This window comes from Rhipicephalus microplus, chromosome 4, assembly GCF_043290135.1.
Source record: "Rhipicephalus microplus isolate Deutch F79 chromosome 4, USDA_Rmic, whole genome shotgun sequence".
NCBI lineage: Eukaryota > Metazoa > Arthropoda > Arachnida > Ixodida > Ixodidae > Rhipicephalus > Rhipicephalus microplus.
In genome coordinates this window covers 107,015,049-107,036,373 of record NC_134703.1, presented here as the reverse complement: position 1 = coordinate 107,036,373, position 21,325 = coordinate 107,015,049, and the positions used below count along the sequence as shown (strand labels likewise).

The window sequence follows — 21,325 nt, the reverse complement described above, 5'->3', positions numbered from 1 at the left end:
CGTGCGCAACCATGTGCTAAAGAGCCCAGACGTTGAAAATTAATTCAAACGGCATGCCTTAATATAATGTCGCATAGTTTCACTGAAAATGTCATCTTTTTTAAACATTATTTTTAGCGTTTGTGTGGCATTGTTAATGACCGACGAAAGACAGTGGTAACTTCTCTGTCTAAAAAAAAAACAAACATGCTTGTCTCATTAACCAGGCCATTGTTGTAGCATCGTCATGCATGTAATCAATCAATGAAAGCTTTCTGTTGCACTCTTACATAAGATTTTTACTAGTGCAAGAGCATGTGCGTACACACGCTAAACGCAGTGTAGTGCAAAACGCCGCCAGCCACTAAACTTTCTGACTAGACTTATTGACTGTCCCACATTTCTAGGTGAACAGAATGAGAGAAAAAAAATATGTGTATAATGTGCGAGCGGTGGTACTGAACGAATCGCGCAGATACGTGGGCTTTCTACGATCTTTATTTCTCTCTTTTTTGTAGTATGCAGATACCAAATATGTAAATAAGTAGTTCAGTCGGGCTACAGCAGTGCGAAGCAGGCGGAACGCAAGTTAACCACGTACAAACAACACAGCAAAGGCGTAATTTAGTGCGAAAGCGTGAAGAGAGTCACCCAGGGCGAGCATCCCAAAGAAAGGTAAAATGTGCTTTACTTGCGGGTAATGTTAATGTTGCATAGGCGTTGTGCACCGATTCAGTTGAGAAGAGCGTAGATATTAATAGTACACCGTAGTCAACGCATTTTATCCGCCGACAATCAGCTCAGATCGCACGCAACGAAGCGCCGCTGCGTGCATTTGTATACGTGTCGTTGACCGCCTATCCACACCTGCACGGAGACGGTGCTGCCACCTATAGCCCGATCTCGCCGCGAATATGCCATGGCGAAAAACATTGGGGGAAGGGATCACGCTCCCTTTCCCCAATGTGTGCTTTGTGTAATGTCCCAATAGATAACTCAAGCAGAGAAGAACGCACTGCCCATCTTCAAGAAGCAGGAACGAACTAAAAAAGCAGAGGTGGGGGGAGGGGGGGGGGGGCATTGTTATGAACTTTCACTTTAAGGGTTGATAGCTGGCCCGCGCACTATTTTGGCTGGCATTAAAGACCTTTCTACTGTGCACTCTCAACGCGAACATGCTATGCTAAAGGTGCTTCGCTTCCTAGAGCCATATAAGGGTATACACTGAGCTTTGCAAGGAAGCCACACCATCGTCACACCATTTTGGAGGTCCCTTTATATGCGCTATTCATGCTGTATCTAGCACTGACCTCCACTAGGGAGCTGGATGGCGCTTAGAGCACGCCGGCTTGAAGCCACCGGAAGTCGGCGGCCTTATCCCGGAAGCCGGTGCTTGCTCCCGCCTGACTGCTGCCGGCGTGCGTGTTTTCTGGACTTCTCTCAAAAGAATGCCTGCCTGCTGTGCTGTTAATTGCACAAGCAGGCCAGAAAAGTCTTCTGGAAAGACGTTTCATGCGTAAGTGCCCTTAAATCATTCTTAATTCCCCGTAACTGACTTGCACGGAGCATGAGCACGGAGCATTTGCGATGCGTTGAACGGCGTGTTAAAGCTGTCCGGTATTTGTCTTGCAGGTTTCCGCGTTCCCAGCCCCACTTGTACAAGCAGTGGGCTGTTAACCTCAAAAGGGACAAATGGAAGCCATCTCCAGGCAGCAGACTTTGCAGCAGCCACTTTACCGAGGCGTGTTTTGACCGCTCGGGTTCAAGGACGAGCCTGAAAAGCGACGCCATCCCAACGCTGTTTTCTTTCCCGGAAAACTTGCAGAAGGTGAGACTTCTTCTCTGTGCACCAATCATTACTACGCAAAGTCATGGCCTGCAAGAAGATCTTTCCCGGATGTAGCTTCTCACATGCACGGCAAAAGTGATATATACCACTGCCCAAGGCCACACACCTGGGTGATATTTCAGACGGCACGCCGTGCGCGCTTTTGCGACGCCGCTCCGGAGAATTCCCGATAACGCTTTTCTCGCGCGGTAGACTAGCAGTGCGTGAGTGGAAGACGATATCTGCGACCGCACTCTCTGTTGTGCAGTCCGAAATCCGAAGGCCTGGAGTGCACATATGTACGACGCTTCATTAAACCGCCGACTGCTATTCGGTTGTGGGAACACTGCAATTGGTGACCTCCCCGGTGGAGCATTTGATTGATTGATTGATTGATCGATTGATTGATTGATTGGGAGGTTTAATGTGCCAATGCTTGACTAGTCATGATCTGGGACCCATGCGGCGCAGAAGCTATGCCTGGCTTACGGTTCTGCGTATATGATCCAAGTTTTAGTGCTGTATTGTAGCACCCGCGATTTCTCTCTGTTCTTGATTTCGACGTTGCAAGCGTGCTCGACAGTAGAGCTCCGATTGTTGTGGGTCAAAGTGAGCTTTCAGGGTGTCTACGATGTTAAGTGTTGTGGAACCAAAAACATGAAGAAACTGGCCTGACCACATAAGAAGCAACACGTCTATCTGCAGCCTAGGTGGATTGTGTCTCCACATTGCGCTGAACGTTGTCTTGCTGACAACCGTGCAGGCACCATTTTTGGGTGTCTTAACGCTTCTTGGTGCATGCCTTTCCAATGTGTCCGCCATTCTTGCAGTTTCGTCGTTAAAAGCATTATTGATTCCGGACAGATGTATGCTGCGGTGCGGAAAGTAGTCCCTTGCTGACTGCTAGCTAAAAAGCACCGCTCGCATGTTTTGCAAGGTGAAGCTGTATTTCAGGGGCAAAGAATCAACGTTGCACGGTTACCAAATGGTCCAGCATGTCCTCGCTTTTTTCTTGCATTATTGTGGTGTTTTGTGTACACAAGTACTTTTTCATGCCTGGATGTGTCACCTGTAACTGCAGCTTCCTTCATGCATGCAAATAAGTTTATTTTATAAGATTTGCTGTTGTTTGTGCATAAATTTATGGTTGAGTTGTGATGGTCACTATAACGAAAATCATGCCTTTTTTTCAGAAAACTCCGAAACGAAAACCACCCAAGGATAGAGCCCAAATTCCTGACTTATCCACGTCAGATGAGGCACCCAGCAGCCCACCAGCACCGCCTCCTGAGCCATCAGGAAGTGTAAGCTTACTTTCAGATTATTGATTGATTGATTAAAGAGTTCAACGCGCCGACACAACGCAGATGATGAGGCACGCCGTACTGGAGGGCTCAGGATTAATTTTGACCACCTGGGGATCTTTATTGTGTGCCGAAATGTCGTACTCACGCGCGTACTTGCTTTTCGCCTCCATCAGAAAAGCGGCCGCCGCGGCCGGGAATCAAAAGCGCAACCTCGTGCTCAGCAGCGCAACGCCTTAGCCACTGAGCCACCGCGGCGGGTACTACTTTCAGATAAGCGCTAACAATGAGGTACAAATAAATTTTGAAATATAAGAACCCGAGATTTTTTTTCTGCCGCCTTCTGGCTGCGTGATGATAGTTACTAATAGGAAAGCTTGATGTCCTGCAGCGCAGTTTTTTAACTGGCTAATGCATGAAAGGGAATACGAAAATTTGAGAACAAATATGGGAAGCCTGATTTTTACTTTTAGTGAACAGGTTTTTGTAGGTTGATTTCTCCTAGACTGACCTTCATTCCGGTTGTTGAGCTTATAAATTTATTATTTGCAGGCATTCGATCACAGCTATGCCGTCCTGGACACTCCAAGAACCCTAAAAAGGAGACTGGACAAGTGCACCAGTGTCGCTGAAGGCGTCAAAAAGAGGCTGAAGCTGAGCCAGCAACGGGAGCGTCGGCTGAAGACCCGGGTCGCATCACTGAGCGAAATTGTTGACGACCTAAGGCAGAAGCAACTTGTTTCTGAAGATGCCTGCAAAATGTTGGAGAAGTGCTTTACCGGAGTGCCACTTGAAGTTATGCAGCGCATCCTGAAGCAGTCAAGTGACGGTGAAGAGACAGCCAGGCCGAGCCGGGAGAAGTACTCGGCCACGTTGCGCATGTTTGCACTGACCCTGCAGTTCTATTCCACAAAAGCGCATAATTACGTGAGGGAAACGTTTGACTGCGCCTTGCCACACCCATCCACAATAACAAAGTGGTATAGCACGGTGAATGGGGAGCCTGGTTTTACCGGAGAGGCAATGAATGCCATTCGCGTGAAGGCTAATGAAGCCAAAAAGAACCAGAAAGAACTGCTGTGCAGCCTCGTGGTAGATGAGATGGCAATAAGAAAGCACGTGGAGTGGGATGGAAGGAAGTTTAGAGGCTATGTGGATATTGGCGCCGAGATGGATGACGACAGCAGTGATGTGGCAACTGAAGCCATGGTCTTCATGGTTGTTTCTCTGGACTCCCATTGGAAAATACCCTGTGGGTATTTCCTCATAAATGGAATGACTGGAAAAGAAAGAGCAAACGTTGTGAAGCTATGCTTGACAAAACTTGCCGAAGCAGGAGTTCGCATAGTGTCACTGACCTGCGATGGGCTGAGCTGAAATTTTGCGATGTTCAAGGACCTGGGGGCTTCACTGGTGGATGAGTGCGAAATGGTGACGTCATTCCAGCACCCTCTCACAAATGAGAAGGTGCACTGTTTTCTTGATGTGTGCCATATGCTAAAACTTGTGCGCAACGCCCTCGCCTCTCTCGGCAGTCTGAAGGATTCATCAGGGTTGTTAATACAGTGGCACTACATCCATGAGCTACAGAAGCTCCAGGAACAACAGGGGTTGCACGCTGCAACTAAGCTTCGGGCGGCACATATTGAGTGGCAGAATCAAAAAATGAAGGTAAACCTTGCCGCCCAAACATTGAGTGCCAGTGTGGCAGACGCCATTGACTTTTGTCGGGAAGACTTAAAGCTGCCTCAATTCAAGGATTCGCAAGCGACTACGAAGTTCATTCGCCTCTTCGACCGGCTGTTTGACTGCCTGAATTCGCGAAACCCTGTGGCTAAGGGATTTAAAGCACCCCTTCGGCCTGGCAGCAAGGATATCTGGTTGTCGTTTCTGGAGGAAGCTAAGGAGTACATGAGAGGCCTCACTGGGCCAACAGGGATTGCCATTTTCAAGACTTCGCGGAAGACTGCCTTTCTTGGTTTTCTCGTGAGCATTGAAAGCACCATCAGGCTGGCATCTTCCTTGCTCCTTGGAGAAGCTGCCCCATTGCGCTACCTGCTGATGTACAAGCTCTCGCAAGACCACATTGAACTCTTCTTCGCTGCCATACGCTGCAAAGGAGGGTGGAACAACAACCCCACAGTTGCGCAATTTGTGGCAGCTTATAAACGCCTCGTTGTGCACACTGAGGTCAAAGGAGGACGAGGAAATTGTGACGCTCTTGATGAAACCCGGATTTTGTATGTAAGCAGCGGGATCGGGGCTCATGATGAGCTGGACATGACTGTGGCAAAGCAGAATGGTGGTGGAGATCTCCAGCATGATCTCGAGCTTTCCGAGGAAAGCGAGTTGGAAAGGGAGGCTGAGCGTCTTCCTTCGCTCTCGCCATACATCGGGAACATCACCGGCTACATTGCGGGCTTTGTGTGCCTGATGGTGCGCAGAAGGATCTCTTGTGCTACATGCCACGCAGCAACTGTGTTGGAGAGAAGTCCGTCGGCCTTCTTTGACCGGAAAAACCGTGGTAGTCTGCAGAAGCCGTCATCATCTACAATTTACATCTGACAGACCACAGAGAAAGTGATACGCAGAGAAGACAACTTGCATGGCACAAGCCTTCCAAAGAAGGGGAATCTTTCCGATTCATTGACAGTTTCAGTTATGACAGAGCTTTCCGGTCACCTTGAGAAGCTATACCCCGAGTTACATGATCACATGTTCGAATCCGCGGCTGACTCAAACCACTTTGTGCGACTGGTAAAGTGTGTGATCGCCTCCTATATAAAGATAAGGATGCATCACACCGCGAAGACGGTGACGGCCAAGATAACTGGATCAAACATCCGCAAGCAGCTGACAAAGCTTATCCTATTCAAGCACCAGTAAAACATTCACACAAATTGACCAGTACGTGTCTTCTACATCAGCTCCAATAAACAGGCCATTCGGCCTTCAGGTCCTTTTCTTCAGTTTCATGTTCTCTGTTACTATAAATCGATATCAAGCTTATGTGGAGAGAATTCTATTCACACGGTTTTTATTATAAAACACACTGGTTATAATAAAACAGGGAACAGCTTGGTCTGAGTTATAGGAAACTTTGTTGCTGAAGTTCTCATTTAGGTGCAGTAAGTGAGGTAAGTTGAGGATTCGACCCTATGACCTTGTGTCGTGGTTTTGATAAGTTACTTAGGCTCCAACCCCCGATACACAGACCAATCACTGTCTCCTGGGGACTTGATTTGGTGGATTACCAAATCTGGGCTGAAAACACTGTTGGCAATGCCCCCAGTAACCCTCAAGCGACGGCCACTCTCTACCACGAGAAAAAAAAGGAAAAGATCGAGAGCAAACCAAACAAATACAACAAACACTCAGAAACCCGCAGAGACACGTGCAAGCGGCTGTAAAAGCTTCTATGAACGCGGCCTGCGTCGCTAGATCCCACGCCTTGTACAAGACCGGACAGCCACTCCGAATCTTGAGAAAAAGAAAACGGACGCGCGTCAGAAAAAAGGCAGTTTTACGTGCATACGCTGTCCCATTAAAAGCGCATTAAACAAACCCTGATCTGCGCCTACATAGCCCTTATTGTTACTTGGCTTACTCTTCTAACCACGAGCAAGCATTTACAAAAAAGAAATTAACGAAACGCGATCCAAAGAACAGCAGCACGCCAGCATAACTCGCGTCGCGCGTACCGCGTAGCGCAGTAGACGACCTCCTTCCGGGACAAGCGGCGGCACTTCCGGTGGCTTCGCAAGCTCCCGCTTCGGGTAGCGCCGGTGCGCCGTCCAGCTCCCTAGTGGAGGTCAGTGGTATCTAGTGCAGTGGAGCGCGTGCCTGTCGACACTATTGTTGGCTGCAGCTTATATCTTGCGTTAGCTACAAACTTCCATTGATGCTTACATTATAGCACAAGGTCCTAACACGCATTATGACCATGTTTGGCATCATTACAGTGTCTCTCTTAACATATTTCTGAAGAAAACGGCAGCTGGAGCGGCCAGCTGGGTGCGCTAGACAAGTATGATTCTATCTGTATGTGCATCGGCGTACAAGAGGTGTTCTGGGGGTCTCAGTAATCCAAGTCGCTGGTTCTGTAAACGTTGGTATAAATATCGAACACCACACGTGCAGCAAGTTTTTGCGAGTGCAGCGAGAGCTCGTACCTTCGAAATGGCAACCCTGCCGCTAACGTGCCTCGCGGATGTTGTCAAGCCTTATTATTTGGTATAACAATACAATTTGTTGATATAGAATTCATTGCCAAGAGCTTAAGTGAAACTATCAAACTGTATCTTTTGGACCCAACATCGCGTAACTCAACAGATCGTTGCTGAAAAGACTATCACCATTCTAGGTGCCGAAGCGGTTTTCATGCTGTCAGTTATTTAAGCACGAAGCAGAGGTTAGTAGCACAGAAAGTTTACGAGCCGTCTCAATATGCCTCGAGTTAGCGCGCGCCAGCGACTGCATCCTTTAAGCGATGCAGCTTTCCCCCCACAAAACAACGCAACGAACTTTCTTTTAATTGTCAGCTTTTCACCTTAGAAAGCAAAAGACAAACATATAGCAAGGCGTAGCCACTCTTCACAGCCGACATCAGAGCCGCTCCAGCGATGGGCTTACTGCTGAAAGCTTCACGTATTAAAACCGAATTACGCCTGCTCCGACCAGGAGGCATGGTTTTATTATCAAGATGAGAATAAAAAAAAGAAGGCATGCAAAAATTTTGAATTCGGACCCTAGCAATCTCGAGTTCAAAAGGGCAGGGTCTTTTAGGGCCTTTTACTGCAATGGCAGTTACAAATGCGGATGTGTTGGTGGAAGGAATTACCAAAAAGCACTTTTCAATGAAGATCCATGTAGAAAGTATATTAAAGACAAAGCGTGTATGCTTGCCCACCGTTAACATGTTATTCTGCGGATGCTAAGCACGAAAAATTAGATTGGGACGTCTAGAAATAGACGTGACAGACATTCTTGCAGCTCGCGTGCAGTTAATAGAAAAAATTGCTTTGATTACGTGCCGTGCAACTCTTCAAACGAGCTACTAGCAGCGTTCCTGGGATAGACCACGCTTTCCAATGAATCGCTGCCACAGTTTCACGCTACCATAGGACTAGACGTCCCAGGCTCGTGCAGAGAACGTGTTTCGCCATTAAGCGAACTTGCACAACAGAAGTTGCGTGGGCACCAAACATAGCATCGCTGATTACTTAGGACGCCCATGCCACCGCTGTTTATTCAGGGTAATAATTCTAGGTAGATGATTGTGACTTTGGTGGCCCCAAGAACAAGTTACACATGCTATGACGTGCCGGCGTGGCTACTGCTGGCGATAGAGGCTCCCAAATTCGACTTTGGCACCGTTTGGTTCAATTTCCTTTGATATTATCAAGATGGTGCAGTAAATCTGATTTGGCACACTTTGGCGCAGGAGTGGAATGACTGATATAGCCAAAACATTCCACATTCCCTGAATAGGTGAATAATGACAGTCAACAAATAAGCTTTCATTTGCTGCGTTGCTATGCGCAAGAAATGTTAGATGCCGTGACACAACCTGGTAACTACTAAAATCAAGACGTAGTCACACAAATCATTAACAGCACCTCCAGAAGGAAGTGGTTCTCACCCCATCATGAAACATGGACTTCCACGTGTGCTCAAGCTTTTTCTTGAGCCGGTAGCTTTGCAATATGTCGATGACTCCAATGAACAAGAGTAGTCGCTCTCCTTTGGAGTTCCTCGCTGGGATGCCACCGGTTCTATAAAAAGGTAAGGAGTGAAATAGGCTAGTCCCTCAGACTTAAGCGAACAGTGTAAACTATGCATTAAAAGGGTTGTAAAAAAGACAATTTGGCACCATTGGCAGCCACACCTGCTAGCTAGGCCACATCAGCTCGAGTAGGCCTGCATGGACACTTTGCCTTTTGAGGAACACAGAACCCCACAGCATCAGCACGCGCGCAAGGGACATTTATCGGTGTCTTTGTTATACGCGATCCGCATCTCACAAGAGCGCTGCTTGATATCGCGTAAGCTGCAGAATTCAAGTTGGCACCGATTGTGTACGGCAAAGACGCCGATGGGTGTTCCAAACTTGCGCACTCTTAAAGGGGCCCTGAAACGCTTTTTTAAGTAACCACGAAGTGAATTCACTGGAAAACCTTATTGCCTCATGAATTCAACGCCACAAAAATTTTAAGAATCCGTACAGTGCGAGTGAAGTTGCAAAGGTTTGTCGCATGCCGCAGTTGCGTTCTCTCTTCTCTCGTCCCGATGAAAGCGCTGGAAGCTAAGCAGGGAGGGATGGCAGAGCCACAGAAAAACGTCCCACGCGCCTCGTGACCTAGAGCACTTTATTTCTTTTTTTTTTTTCTTCGAATGCGCCGCTTTTTCAGAGTGATCGTGTGCGCACGCATGGACAAGTAGCGGCCTCCCGCGGCGATCTCTGCAACGAGCGAGCATGCCATGTTCAAAACAGCCAATGGATGATAGATGGGTAATTACTGTGTTTTTGGGGCATATTCCGTGATTTGTCAAGAGAAGAGAAAGCAATTTTTAGCCGACTTTGATAATTTATTGTGAATTCCAGGTCGCGTGCTGTGCTCTGGTATTTTTCTCGCGTGTTTTCAGGAGCCTCTACTATTGATTGGCAACGTTTCATGACCATACTCAAAAAGCGTTGCGGGGCCCCTCTAAGTACAGTTGAGTTCCGCATTCCTCGAAAGGCAAAGTCCATGCAGGTCTACTCTACTTATGCTGACGTTACCTAATTAGTGCGTGTCGATGCCGATGGTTCTGCATCGTCAATTTAGAAGTGGCCTCGTCACGAATCTACAGCAGCCATGACAATTTAGAAGGGTTTTAGCCCAAAAGTAAGTAAAACATTCAAAAAGCAGCCTCGTAATGAAAATTATCTCCCAACACCCCCAACAAGAACAGTAGCAACAAAAAATACATATATGAGAAGACTATCATAAAACAATTTTAGGTCTTTGGTGATGCAGGGCTTTCATGTCAGTAAGTGTCTGCAGGGTCTCAAACCAACAAAAAATAAGGATAAGGTGGACTTACGGAACATCCTCGTCATGATCAATGGGCTCTACATCAGCCTGGATTGATTCCATGGCAGTGGAGAAGTTCGCCAGCCGTTGCCGGTTTACGGACTTACTCCGCGTCAGCCCAGATCCTGTGACCAGTTTGGAAAAATTTCATCAACCTCATGCTCTTGCATGCCTGTGCTAAGAATTGTTCCTCGAAATTTCTATGACCCAATGTTTCCCCTGTCAACTAATTACCTTTCTGTTTGAGGTGCTTATATGTGACCAGTTTCACTTTCATTGGACCTGGAAATACCCGGCCATCAGCTGAAGTAGACAATTTTTCGGCCAATCTTGTCTACGTAGTTTACACCCAGTCTCTTTTGCTACAGCGTTGCATGCTTGAAGCTGTGAACAGCATGCTACACGCATTTCCAGTCAAGTGCAAAATGCGCACATATGTTCTTCCGGAACAACACATCGGCAGCACGTTTTCTGCAGAGGTATTTCCCTTCCATGACACCGTGTCGGCTAAAAAAAGTTTTTAGGCGAACCAACCATGCAAGCGGCTCAATACTAGCCAAGAGCATTAGTTGCCAATGAATAATGACAGCAAACCTCACTGTATTTCTTATCACATCAATCCATATTCTTTTAACACATCAATTTCATGCCTGCATTGGTCAGAAAAGACCAACAGTACTGAATAAATAAATGAAATTATAAGCTGTTTTTCAGTGTCTAGCTCACAAAGAACATGATCAGATCAAGCCATCTTGCATGAAATGCAGCGGTGGTCAGATGTGGGCACAAAATTAAACCTATGAAACATTTGAAACCTATGAAACATAATGGTTGTCGGTTGTCACCAAAGATTAAAAATGGATTCTCCTACAGACTGCTATGGGGGGAGAGGGAAAAAAACCCAGATGCTAACTGTTTTTGGCAATGGTGACACACTCAAGCTAGAACTGGCCTGAGGGAATGGCCCACCTACTCTTGTGAGGGGCTAGAACTGGCCCACCTACTCTTGTGCACAAAAATGCCACATCCTGGAAATCAACACGACCAAGCAACGATAAACAGCAAGGCGCTGCACGTTATACAGTGGACTCCCATTAAACAAATCTCGCTTAAACAGAAAAGTCGCATAAATGAAACTATCTAGGCACATTTGGTTGGTCTCCTATATATTTAATGATAAAAAGTTTTGGGTAATTAGAACATTTTTTTTCCGCTGATATTGGTTAAATGAAACTAAAACACGCAAAATCCATGAACGGCGGAAGTGGCCACAGCCGTCTAGCAACCACGAAACAAATGCCGAAGCTAGCCTAGCCAACATGCTAGCCAAGCCAATCCAACGATTGCACATGTCTGCGCACGCCGAGAAGCAAACGATCCACCTAGTTTCAATCTTTTTTTTGCTTCCATCTCGTTGTAAACTTGAGATGGAAAAAAAAAAAAAAAGGCAACACAATGCACTTTTCCTCGCAACGAAAGTAATAATCATTCAAAAACTTGACTGCAATGATCTATCAAAGACAGAAATTGTGAAGAAGTTCAATATTCTTAAGTCCACACTGTTGAGGATACTCAAGAATAAAGGGAAGATTGAAGAAGCTTCAAAGTTTGGGAACTTCGCCACGAACAGAATGCATATGGTAATGGCAGCGCACAAAAAATTTGAAGATGCTTTTTTTCTCCGATTCAAGCATGCGTGCAGTGCGAACTTCTCGATCAGCGGACCCAATTTCGAAGAGAAGGCCAAAGACATTGGTACTCGCATGGGGATCGAGCACTTGTGGCTGAGCGATGGCTGTCTGAGCTGTTTTAATAAGCGGCATGGTCTTGTCTTTAAGATAGTTTCTGGAGAAAGTGCGGCTGTAAACAGAGATATCTATAAGCAATATTAGCAACATTTTTCTGTCTAATCAACTATATAAGTATTGTATACTTTAAAATGTTTTTGTTCAGTCAGCCACAGTTGGTACTTTTGAAATAAAGTCATATTTCATTCATTTTGTGGGCTTTGCTTAAATGGAACTTCTCATAAATGGAAGAAATTTCTTTCCCCTTTGAGTTCCATTTAAGTCCACAGTACATGGTTGTACAATTGCTACATAAACGCATTTATCTTACTTCAATTTCAATGTTTTTAGGGTTTATGCAATAGTCTTTGGATCAGAAAGCAGCATGTGCCATATGACAACAGAACGGCAATGATGATGTTGGATAGAACCACCTTTGGATATAAGGACCTTTCTTGCCAGGTCATTAGGGCTCACTTGAATGAGCATTGGTTGTACACTATTTTCGAAGTATGCTATGGGCCAGACAATTTCATACATACAAATAAAAGCCAAGTCCTAACAACAATATGTGGGGTTTAACGTCCACATATCATTGTGGACCATATCATTGTGAGAGATGCCGTAGTGGAGGGCTCCGCAGATTTCAACCCACCTGGGGTTCAATTCAATTTTTATTTTTCCAATTTTTACATTCTGGATGGTTCTGTTGGGTTAAAAGCTACATAAGTAGCTTGACGAGACCCAACAACCAGACTATACTAAATTATACAAAAATATACAGGGCAGTAACGACAAGCAGTTTCATGCAGTGGTGAGCAAAGCAAAAAGACAATTTAAATAGAATATGATAAGTTCATATACATAGCGCTAAATATATTTCCAGTATGACAAATGCACAGGAAAAACAAGTGAAAATAAAATAAATACACGTGCATAAAAAGGTGAAAAAAATTTACAAACAATAAAATACCATATATCAATAAGCAATACACAAAGATGGTAACAATACAGAATAATAACACCGTATTATTATAGCAATGCTAGCTTAGACTACAAATAAACAGGTGCACCTAAAACAGGTTCTCTAAGCTGCACCTAAATCTAAGCACACCAGCCTCAAACATTTCCGCCTCCATCCAAAATGCAGCTCCACAGCTGCAAGTTATCAGTCGAGCGCCATAACCACTACATCATTGCTGCAGAGAAAAGCCAAGTCTCGCCATTACATAATCCATTACACTACCCACTACGCCATTACATTACATAATCCTCAATTGCGCACTGACAACACAGCCTCTGGCTCAGGCTACAATACTTGAAAAAATTCCTCCTTCAACTCTTCCACTGATTACCACTATCATTCCAATTTTCTACCCCTGATGTAAAGCAAACAATGCTTGTAAAAAGTATTATAACTGCCCAGACAGGTCTGATGCTTCTCCTGAGCATCATTTTATTCATATAGAGCAACACAATAACATCCATGCATTTATATTTGAATCAACAAGGAAGGAAACATTACAAGCAGCACCGAGATCTAGCTATGATATTACAGTGAAAAAAAAAAAAAAGCGCAAAGAACAATAAAGGATGGCTGAGAAAGAAAAATGAAGGTTATCATTTAACGAGCTTCTTTTTTTACACTAGTACACCTTGTCTTCATTTCCGCTGGCAATAAGAAGTGCTAGGAAAGTTCAAGCAGCTACGCAGTTATTGAAACAAATTTGATGCCAAAATTGTCTATAAATTACATGTGACAGCTGGAAACTTCCAAGTGTTCACAGCATATTTTTCTAAAAGCATACTGGACTTGTGTATCCATAAATTTACTACGCAACAAAGTGTGGGCTAGGCAAAAGAGTTGCATCATTTACCTTGAAAATTTCCTTGAGGTGGGTTAATCACGCCATGGCTTGTATTAATACACTCATACCTTGCTATAATGAACCCGGACATAACGAAATATTGGTTATACACTCAAACCTCGTTATAACGAAGTTGAAGGGGAGCCACAATTATTTCGTTATATCTAGTATTATGCCGATCTGTGACAGGCCTGTGTCACGCTTCTCCTTTTTCCGTCTCTGCACGTAGAGATTTTTCTCCTTCTCCTCCCTGTGCACAGAGAGAGAGAAAAAAAAAAGCTTTCACGGAGCGTTGGCTCTCTGTAATGCTGATCTGCTTCTCTCTGCATCGAGACGCTCCTCCTTTCTCGGAGCAGAGGGTAGCAGCGGAGACGCAGTCGTTGCCGTCGTCTTTAGAGAGTGTTGGCACTGGACCTAGCCGCACGCTACTATGCTTTGCAAACTGCGTTGATTGACTCGCTGCAAGGCAAACGTGTGCAGGCATGCATCACCGATTGCTTCAATTAATGACAGATGTCGTCTGATTAGTGAATAAATTTAAGTCTTCTGAAGCTTCCCCATCGTGTGTCGCTTTGCACAGCGGCGCTGCTTCTCGGTCATGTGACCCGCCGAGCGCTTCCTCAATCCCCTACGCTGGCTGTGTGAGGAGGACGGCTTTCTCGGCCGTGTGTAGCGTAGCTGTAAGGTCAGCGCGGGTGTTTTGAAAGAGCCACGCCAAACTTCGTAGAAAACGTTATACTTAACACACAATGGTCACTTTTTGTAATAGACTACTTGATAGACTAATTTAGTTCATTATATCCATTTATCGGTTAATTTTACTTCATTACAAAGAGGTTTAAAATGCATGGTTCTCAATGAAACTTCCAAGGGGAATTTCATTTACTTTGTTATATCCATTATTTCATTATATACAGTTACATTATAGCGAGGTTTGAGTGTAGTGAAGTAAATGAATAGTCTTGCAACAGACAGTGTTAGGATTACACCTTTTTAACAAATTTTCAGATCTAACAAACTTATTTTTGGGTAAGATCCAACTTATTTATAATGAGGTTTGAGTGTATTAAGAAAAAAAAAATCCTCGTTCTTTTTTATCTGGGGTGCTAAGAACAAGTGGAAGCACTTGAAAGTGGCCTCACCTGTTGGTTTGAAACTGGAGTCTTCTTCCGAGCCAGCTGAATTGAGTTTCACTTCATCCCTTGCACCCTGAGACTGCTGCTCCTACATGCAAGATGCTCATCAAGGTAATGCGCAAAAACAATCTCAATATACAACTACACTTCAACACATCATAATTATCATCATCATCATCAGTCTGCCTACGCATACTGGGAGGCAAAGGCCTCTCCTATGTTCCGCAAATCAACCCGGTTCTGCACTTTCTGCACATGGGACCAGGTTGATTGGCGGAACATAATAGTTGGTGTGAATTGCACTAACATTACTAAAAATAAGCTTTCAAGTTCACCACTTTATTGATTGATATGTAGGGTTTAACGTCCAAATACCACCATATGATTATGAGAGAAGCCGTCCATAGTGGAGGGCTCCGGAAATTTCGACCACCTGAGGTTCCTTGACATGCACCCAAATCTGAGCACACGGGCCTACAGCATTTCCGCCTCCATCGAAAATGCAGTCACCGCAGCTGGGATTTGATTCTGCGATTCAGGTTCACCACTGTTTACATCATCATGGCACTTGACATATTACGAAACATTGATACCGAGTGTGTCGAATTATCTTTTCCTTTTTCATGCGAAAATCGTCACTATATCATCAGCATACCTTAATTTTCACAAAAAGAAGCTAAATAAGCTAAATAGAAAGTAATGCCCGCATTTATCGGCAATCTTTAAGCACTACTGCAAACACTACAAACCCTACATATTATTTCAATTTATTTCCCATGTTTTCTTTACTATGTATTTAGGTCTTGAGCCATGAATATGACACAGAGAAAGAAAGTGCTATATTTGTTTTGAGTCATGAACATGACACAGACAAAAAAAGTGCAACTCATGTGGTCTACATAAAGGAAAACATTTAAGGGGAGATGCTACTCGAAGATACTTTTTTTTTAATATTCACCCCAGAGCAATGAAACTTGCGGTGTTTATGGAACTTTTTATGCTGATCTCAAATATAGAATTAGTTTTCTTGCAAGTTGCTTACTTTTAGCTCTGCGAAATGACAAAGTGAAAACCTTAACCTTTTTGCCCCCCCCCCCCTCTTTTCATCCCTGAAATTCCATAACTTTTTTACCATTCATAGTTCTTAATGTTTGAAATAAAGTGTAGAATGCAAATAACTAATTAGGAAGCCATTACAAAATATGTAATAGGTGTGAAAAATAATAGACGCAAAAAGTCCATATTTCACCTACCCTAGTAAAGGTTTACATAGAATTTTTTATTATACAATAAAATATTGAAATTTAAACTAGATAATTGCATTCGCTATAGTTTAGAAAAAAAATTGGGCAAAATTTCATGCCGATCCGAGCACTAGAAGTGCCCGAAAAAGGAGGGGCACATTGAAAAAAATGGCAAAATTTGTGTTTTGAGAAAAACGAGTTTATAAGTTAAAATTGAGTTTTTATTTATGAAAGATATCATTAAATCTGATGAAATTTGCACACTAAAAAGAACAATGCTTCTTGTAGTAGCCACTGTGATTAAAATACGCCAGCTCCATGAGTTTGTCCCTCTCGGCTTTTTGGAGCCGACTCCTCACAGACATTTTGCTCACAGGGCTCACAGACATTTTGCTCACAGACATTTTGCTCACAGGGCCATGAAACACTTGCCAAACTTCCGCTCCATCTGGCAGAGCTTTGTGCCAACTGGAAGTTAAAAAGAAGTTCGACAAGACTGCGAAATCCAAACTAAGTCCAGTGTCATTCCATCTTGTGGCTAATGTTTGTGCCATATACCGTCACACAGTGGCAATGTCGTCCCTGCTAAGCTATCTCACTGCGAGATCTTTTCATTTCTCAAGATTGGCGCTGACGTCATCCATTGCCGCATTACGAACTTTCAGGCTGACGGGTGTGAATGACTTTTGATGCATAGGTTTCGATGTTGATGCATTGGTCACAACACTTGCGAGCAATGCTTTTTTCCTTCATAACGGAGATAATTACATGAGAAAAGCATTGTTCAGCTGCGCTGCCCGACAAGACATGGACACCACAAATAGGCTTCACAGCACATACAGGTGCGCAGCGGCCAATGGCGGTCCCCGATCCGTACCACAGGATAAGCCAGTCGCGGCACTCGAAAAACGAGCATAAGCGTGCTTCTTTTTATTATTTCTTGTGCCGCATCAGCAAGGAAAACTGATGTTGCTTGAAGAGTGAGGCTCGACTCTTCGACTAATGCGATCAACAATGGCGAGTGGTGGCGCATTATCGGCGGCTAGATGCTCGAAGACTGCACACTTTCGACCTTTTAACAGGCACCTTGTGCTCTTTAGATGCAATTTTAAAGCATTTCCAGTCAAGTCTCAACCTGAATTTTTTTTTTCGTAACAGTAGAGGTACTAACCTTATCAAAACAGGCAAAAATTAAAAATTGATAATTTTGAAAAAAGCTCGCATTTTCCAACCCGCATCTCCCCTTAACAGTAGATGACGCAGGACAGTAAATGATGGTTAAGAAGGAAACGCTGAGGCTGCCGTTCATGGAAACTTTCTTATGCATTAGTCCACCTTGTCTCACACTTTACAAATTTAACGAGGGGAAAGCTTGACCCGTCACAATCACAAACACGGAAGGAACTCACTGTCCGTTCTCTCGACGCCTGGTCGATGTTGTGAATGCCTACGAGGAGGCTGTAGTCCATTATTTTGAAGCTCTCCAAGACCTGCACATATGACAAAGAACACACACTCAAAATGATGAACCAGCCCATAATGTGGCGTGATATGCGCATTTAAACCAGCCGGTTCACTTCTTTCATCATGGCAAAAAACTATCACAGAGATGAAGGAAAGTGTAAATTAAGGGCTCGTTTTTCTTCATTTGACAACAACATTAATGAGAATTAACAGTCATTTATGACAGAGAAAGTATACGGGATGTTACTAGAAGTAAATGTAATGTATATAGAAAAACAAAACGAAAAAATAAATATAAGAATTCTAGCTTTTCTACTGTCACGACAAAAAACAATGCAAATTATGATTAAATTCAAAGTAGGTTAAAATCAATCCTAAAGAGCACAAGGTTGCTGTTAGAAACTAAGAAGTGCTCATTGCCCCTGGAAATCGTCAACTGGTTCCTTGCCATTGCATTTTGAATGCGGACTTCCCTAAAGCCACATGCTCAAAATAATAATTAACAAGCTCTCTGGAAGAAATATTCTTAACAAACATATCTTTTCTGCATAGATGAGCTCTCAATTTGGTATACCTTTAATATGAGTTTTTCGCAAAATGCATTTGCTACTGATTTCCTGAGTTCGGAAATCCTGTTTTGGTACTTCTAAAAGCCCAATTGGAATGAAATATTGCCCACATATTCCTTAACATGAGAATGTCGCAAGTACCCCCTTCAACACTTGATATCACCTGTATAAATATCACGAACCTAAAGCAAGCAATCAGTATGGGCTGAGAACTTTATAAGAATTTTCACATTAGAATTGTTTTTATCCATTAATATGTCTTGTGCAACTTTGTTGATACTTATTTGCATTCTACAGTTAATGAGAGCATTATGAGCCCTTAATGCCTCAGAACCATAGAAGTTTAGTGGCAGAAAAAAATTCTCCAAAAAGAGCTATACTTTACGTATTGTCATGTCATAAAACAAAAACAGTGCAATTTACTATAAAACTAAATACATATTTGAAATCAGCATGAAAGCCTATATATGCAGTGAAGATTACATTACTCTAGACTACAGATTAACACAGCTTTTTGTTTCGAATCACATCTCCCTTAAATGTAAAATTTTGCATGCTCAATAAGAAAGCTTTTTGCCTTCTCTTTGTGTGGTGACCTTGTAACCTTTGTTGCCATTTTGTATTTATGTACAGAGGTTTTATTCTTAGGAGTAACATTAAATGTACCTTTTCTTAAAAATGAATAACAGCATATCCATGAAATCTAGAACGCAGGGGTGCAACAGCCAAAATACAATTTGTATAGAAATTTCTGGAGCAGCAGAATGTTACTTTTGGAGCACTAAATTCCAAATTTGGAGTAGGTTAAGAGAAAAAAAAAAAACGCATTTTTCATCAAGAAATAGCAAATTTCGAGCAGAATAAAAAAGAAGGTATACATGTACAAAAAAAGAAATCATGTATAAACGGTTCAACATGACCAAAATCGTGCAGTGTAAGCATGAGCACTGCTATTTCAGTTAAAGTAGTATTTTGAACCACCTTGCTAAGCAAACAATGATAAATTAGATATTAGCGTTTGCTGCACCTTTCAGGACATTTGAGAGACTCTGTGAATTTAAATATCAATCTGCCAAGCTCGTGACCTTGAAACATGGGAGATTTGTAAAACTGAGGACTAGGGGTAGCGAAAAAAAAAAAAAAAAACAGACACACTATTTAGTTGGATTTTTAGGGAAGAACAAATGTGATACACTACTTCAAATGATTGCCAGTAGCTTATTTAGACGTCAGTGATTGTATTGGTACTCAGAATTGTGTGGCGTACAAACGCATGAGTAACTGAGCAAAATGTGCAGTGTCCCACTAGCGCCAACAGTCCCTTCTTAACCTCAATAGGCTTTTCCGCAGGGCGCTGGTGTATTGCGGCAAAGGTGGCTCAAGCAGCATTAGAACCAAAGCAAAGAAATTTTCTAGCCGCTACACCACCACCCCGCTTCCAAACTTTTTTTTTTTTTTTTCACTGTGGGATTAGGTGCCATATCGCCTCCCTTGCAAGGCGCGTTCGACCAGGTAAGGTCCAGCATGCACCGTTGGCCCACCAACGGCGCCGGATATCTATCACCAGGACCGTGGCAGGAACAGCGCAACTTAAAGACAAAAATAAATGTTTTATGTGCCACTGCTAAGGCAATCAACATGGTCACTAACAACGCCAGAGTTCACAGCACGTTGAGGTTGTTCACACGAGGAAAACACGGCATATGCTTCCAGCTTTAGTTCTTAGCAAGCCATAGCCGCGTTTTCAGGCTACGAAATTTAAATTTCCCGCGAAGCGTTGGTGGCTACAGCAACACATTTTGTCTTGGAAATTCTGCTGCCCCGCTGATAGGTATCCGCTGCAGTCAGTGGAGTGATGGGCGCACTGCGTTGTTACTTTATTTGGTTAATCATGACTAGCGAGCATAGGGCGGGTGCCTAGAATATTTTAAGTATATTCTACGCATTATAGTACAGGTCTGCGCGCTTTGACTGATGGAGCAAGCCGCAAATGGCCAATGTAGCCTGCCTTTTTTGCTGAAATTAGCGCACCTGAACAAAATTTTGAGAATGGCTGGGCATTTTGCCGCAGCATGGTGCAACAATCGGGAATTGTATCAAAGTGGCACAAATGGCGCAGCTGTTGCGCCCCTGGGGAGGCAAATTACCTATGGCAGTGAACCCCTAGCTTGAAAAAAAATTCCTACTTTTGTCTCACAAGAAAAAAAAATATTGTCCTCACATGTCACCTGCGTTAAGAGAGACTTTCCAATTATTAATTTTTCTAGAACTATAACTCACACAGTTCTTCCATGTATTAATTAATAATATTTGAAAGGGATTCAAATATAACACAAGAAATTTCAGTGAAATTATTTGGACAGTTTTTCAAAAAAGGTAAATTAGGTTTCGAAAATTTTCAAAGAACTAACTGGGAGGAAAACGTGCCTTTATGTTTAGAAACATGTGCAGAAAGTGCTCACAACATGAACCAATGACTACACTACAAAAGCACCTATTCTGAGAAAATTTGCAATCAAATCTTACTGGACTGGTAAGAAATGAATATATTTAACCAATCTAGTTATGTTTTTTATTTTAAAAAATATACACATCCAAAAGTGATGAGGAAAACGATATGTAAATAAGACCTTGCATCTGTCAGAAGGTGCAGTCTTAGGTGCCACTTGATTTATTGACCTGTGGGTTTAATGCCCCAAAACCACCATATGATTATGAGAGACATCGTAGTAGAGGGCTCTGGAAATTTTGACCACCTGGTGTTCTTTAACATGCACCCAAATCTGAGCACACAAGCCTATAGCATTTCCGCCTCCATTGAAAATGCAGCCGCCACAACTAGGGTTCGATCCTGCGACCTGCGGGTCAGCAGCCAAATACCTTAGCCACTATATTACCATGGCGGGGCTTTGGTACCACTTCTAAATGGCTTCGACGCGCTTGCCAATACACCATTTAACTCCTCAGCATTAGGTTTGTGCAAATATTGAAATGAATACCAAAGTATTTGAATTCCCTTCGATTCGAATTTGAACTATTCAAAATTTTGAAGCATTTGCAATGAACGAAC

General features: G+C 43.4%; 1 protein-coding gene across 11 annotated transcripts in view; it reads right to left on the bottom strand.

Moving 5' to 3' along the window:
• LOC119172807 (phosphatidylinositol 4-phosphate 5-kinase type-1 sktl) overlaps positions 1-21,325 on the bottom strand; it is a 93,008-nt gene that overhangs the window by 51,141 nt on the left and 20,542 nt on the right. For 10 of the 11 annotated variants that reach the window (XM_075893460.1, XM_075893458.1, XM_037423955.2 and 7 more), the window contains exons 8-11: positions 17,632-17,712; positions 14,985-15,066; positions 10,198-10,312; positions 8,753-8,885 (exon numbers count right to left, since the gene is read on the bottom strand). In XM_075893460.1, the coding sequence (XP_075749575.1) occupies positions 8,753-8,885; positions 10,198-10,312; positions 14,985-15,066; positions 17,632-17,712 (411 nt within the window). The remainder of the gene's footprint in view (positions 1-8,752; positions 8,886-10,197; positions 10,313-14,984; positions 15,067-17,631; positions 17,713-21,325) is intronic. The other variant, XM_075893455.1, reaches the window with a different exon arrangement.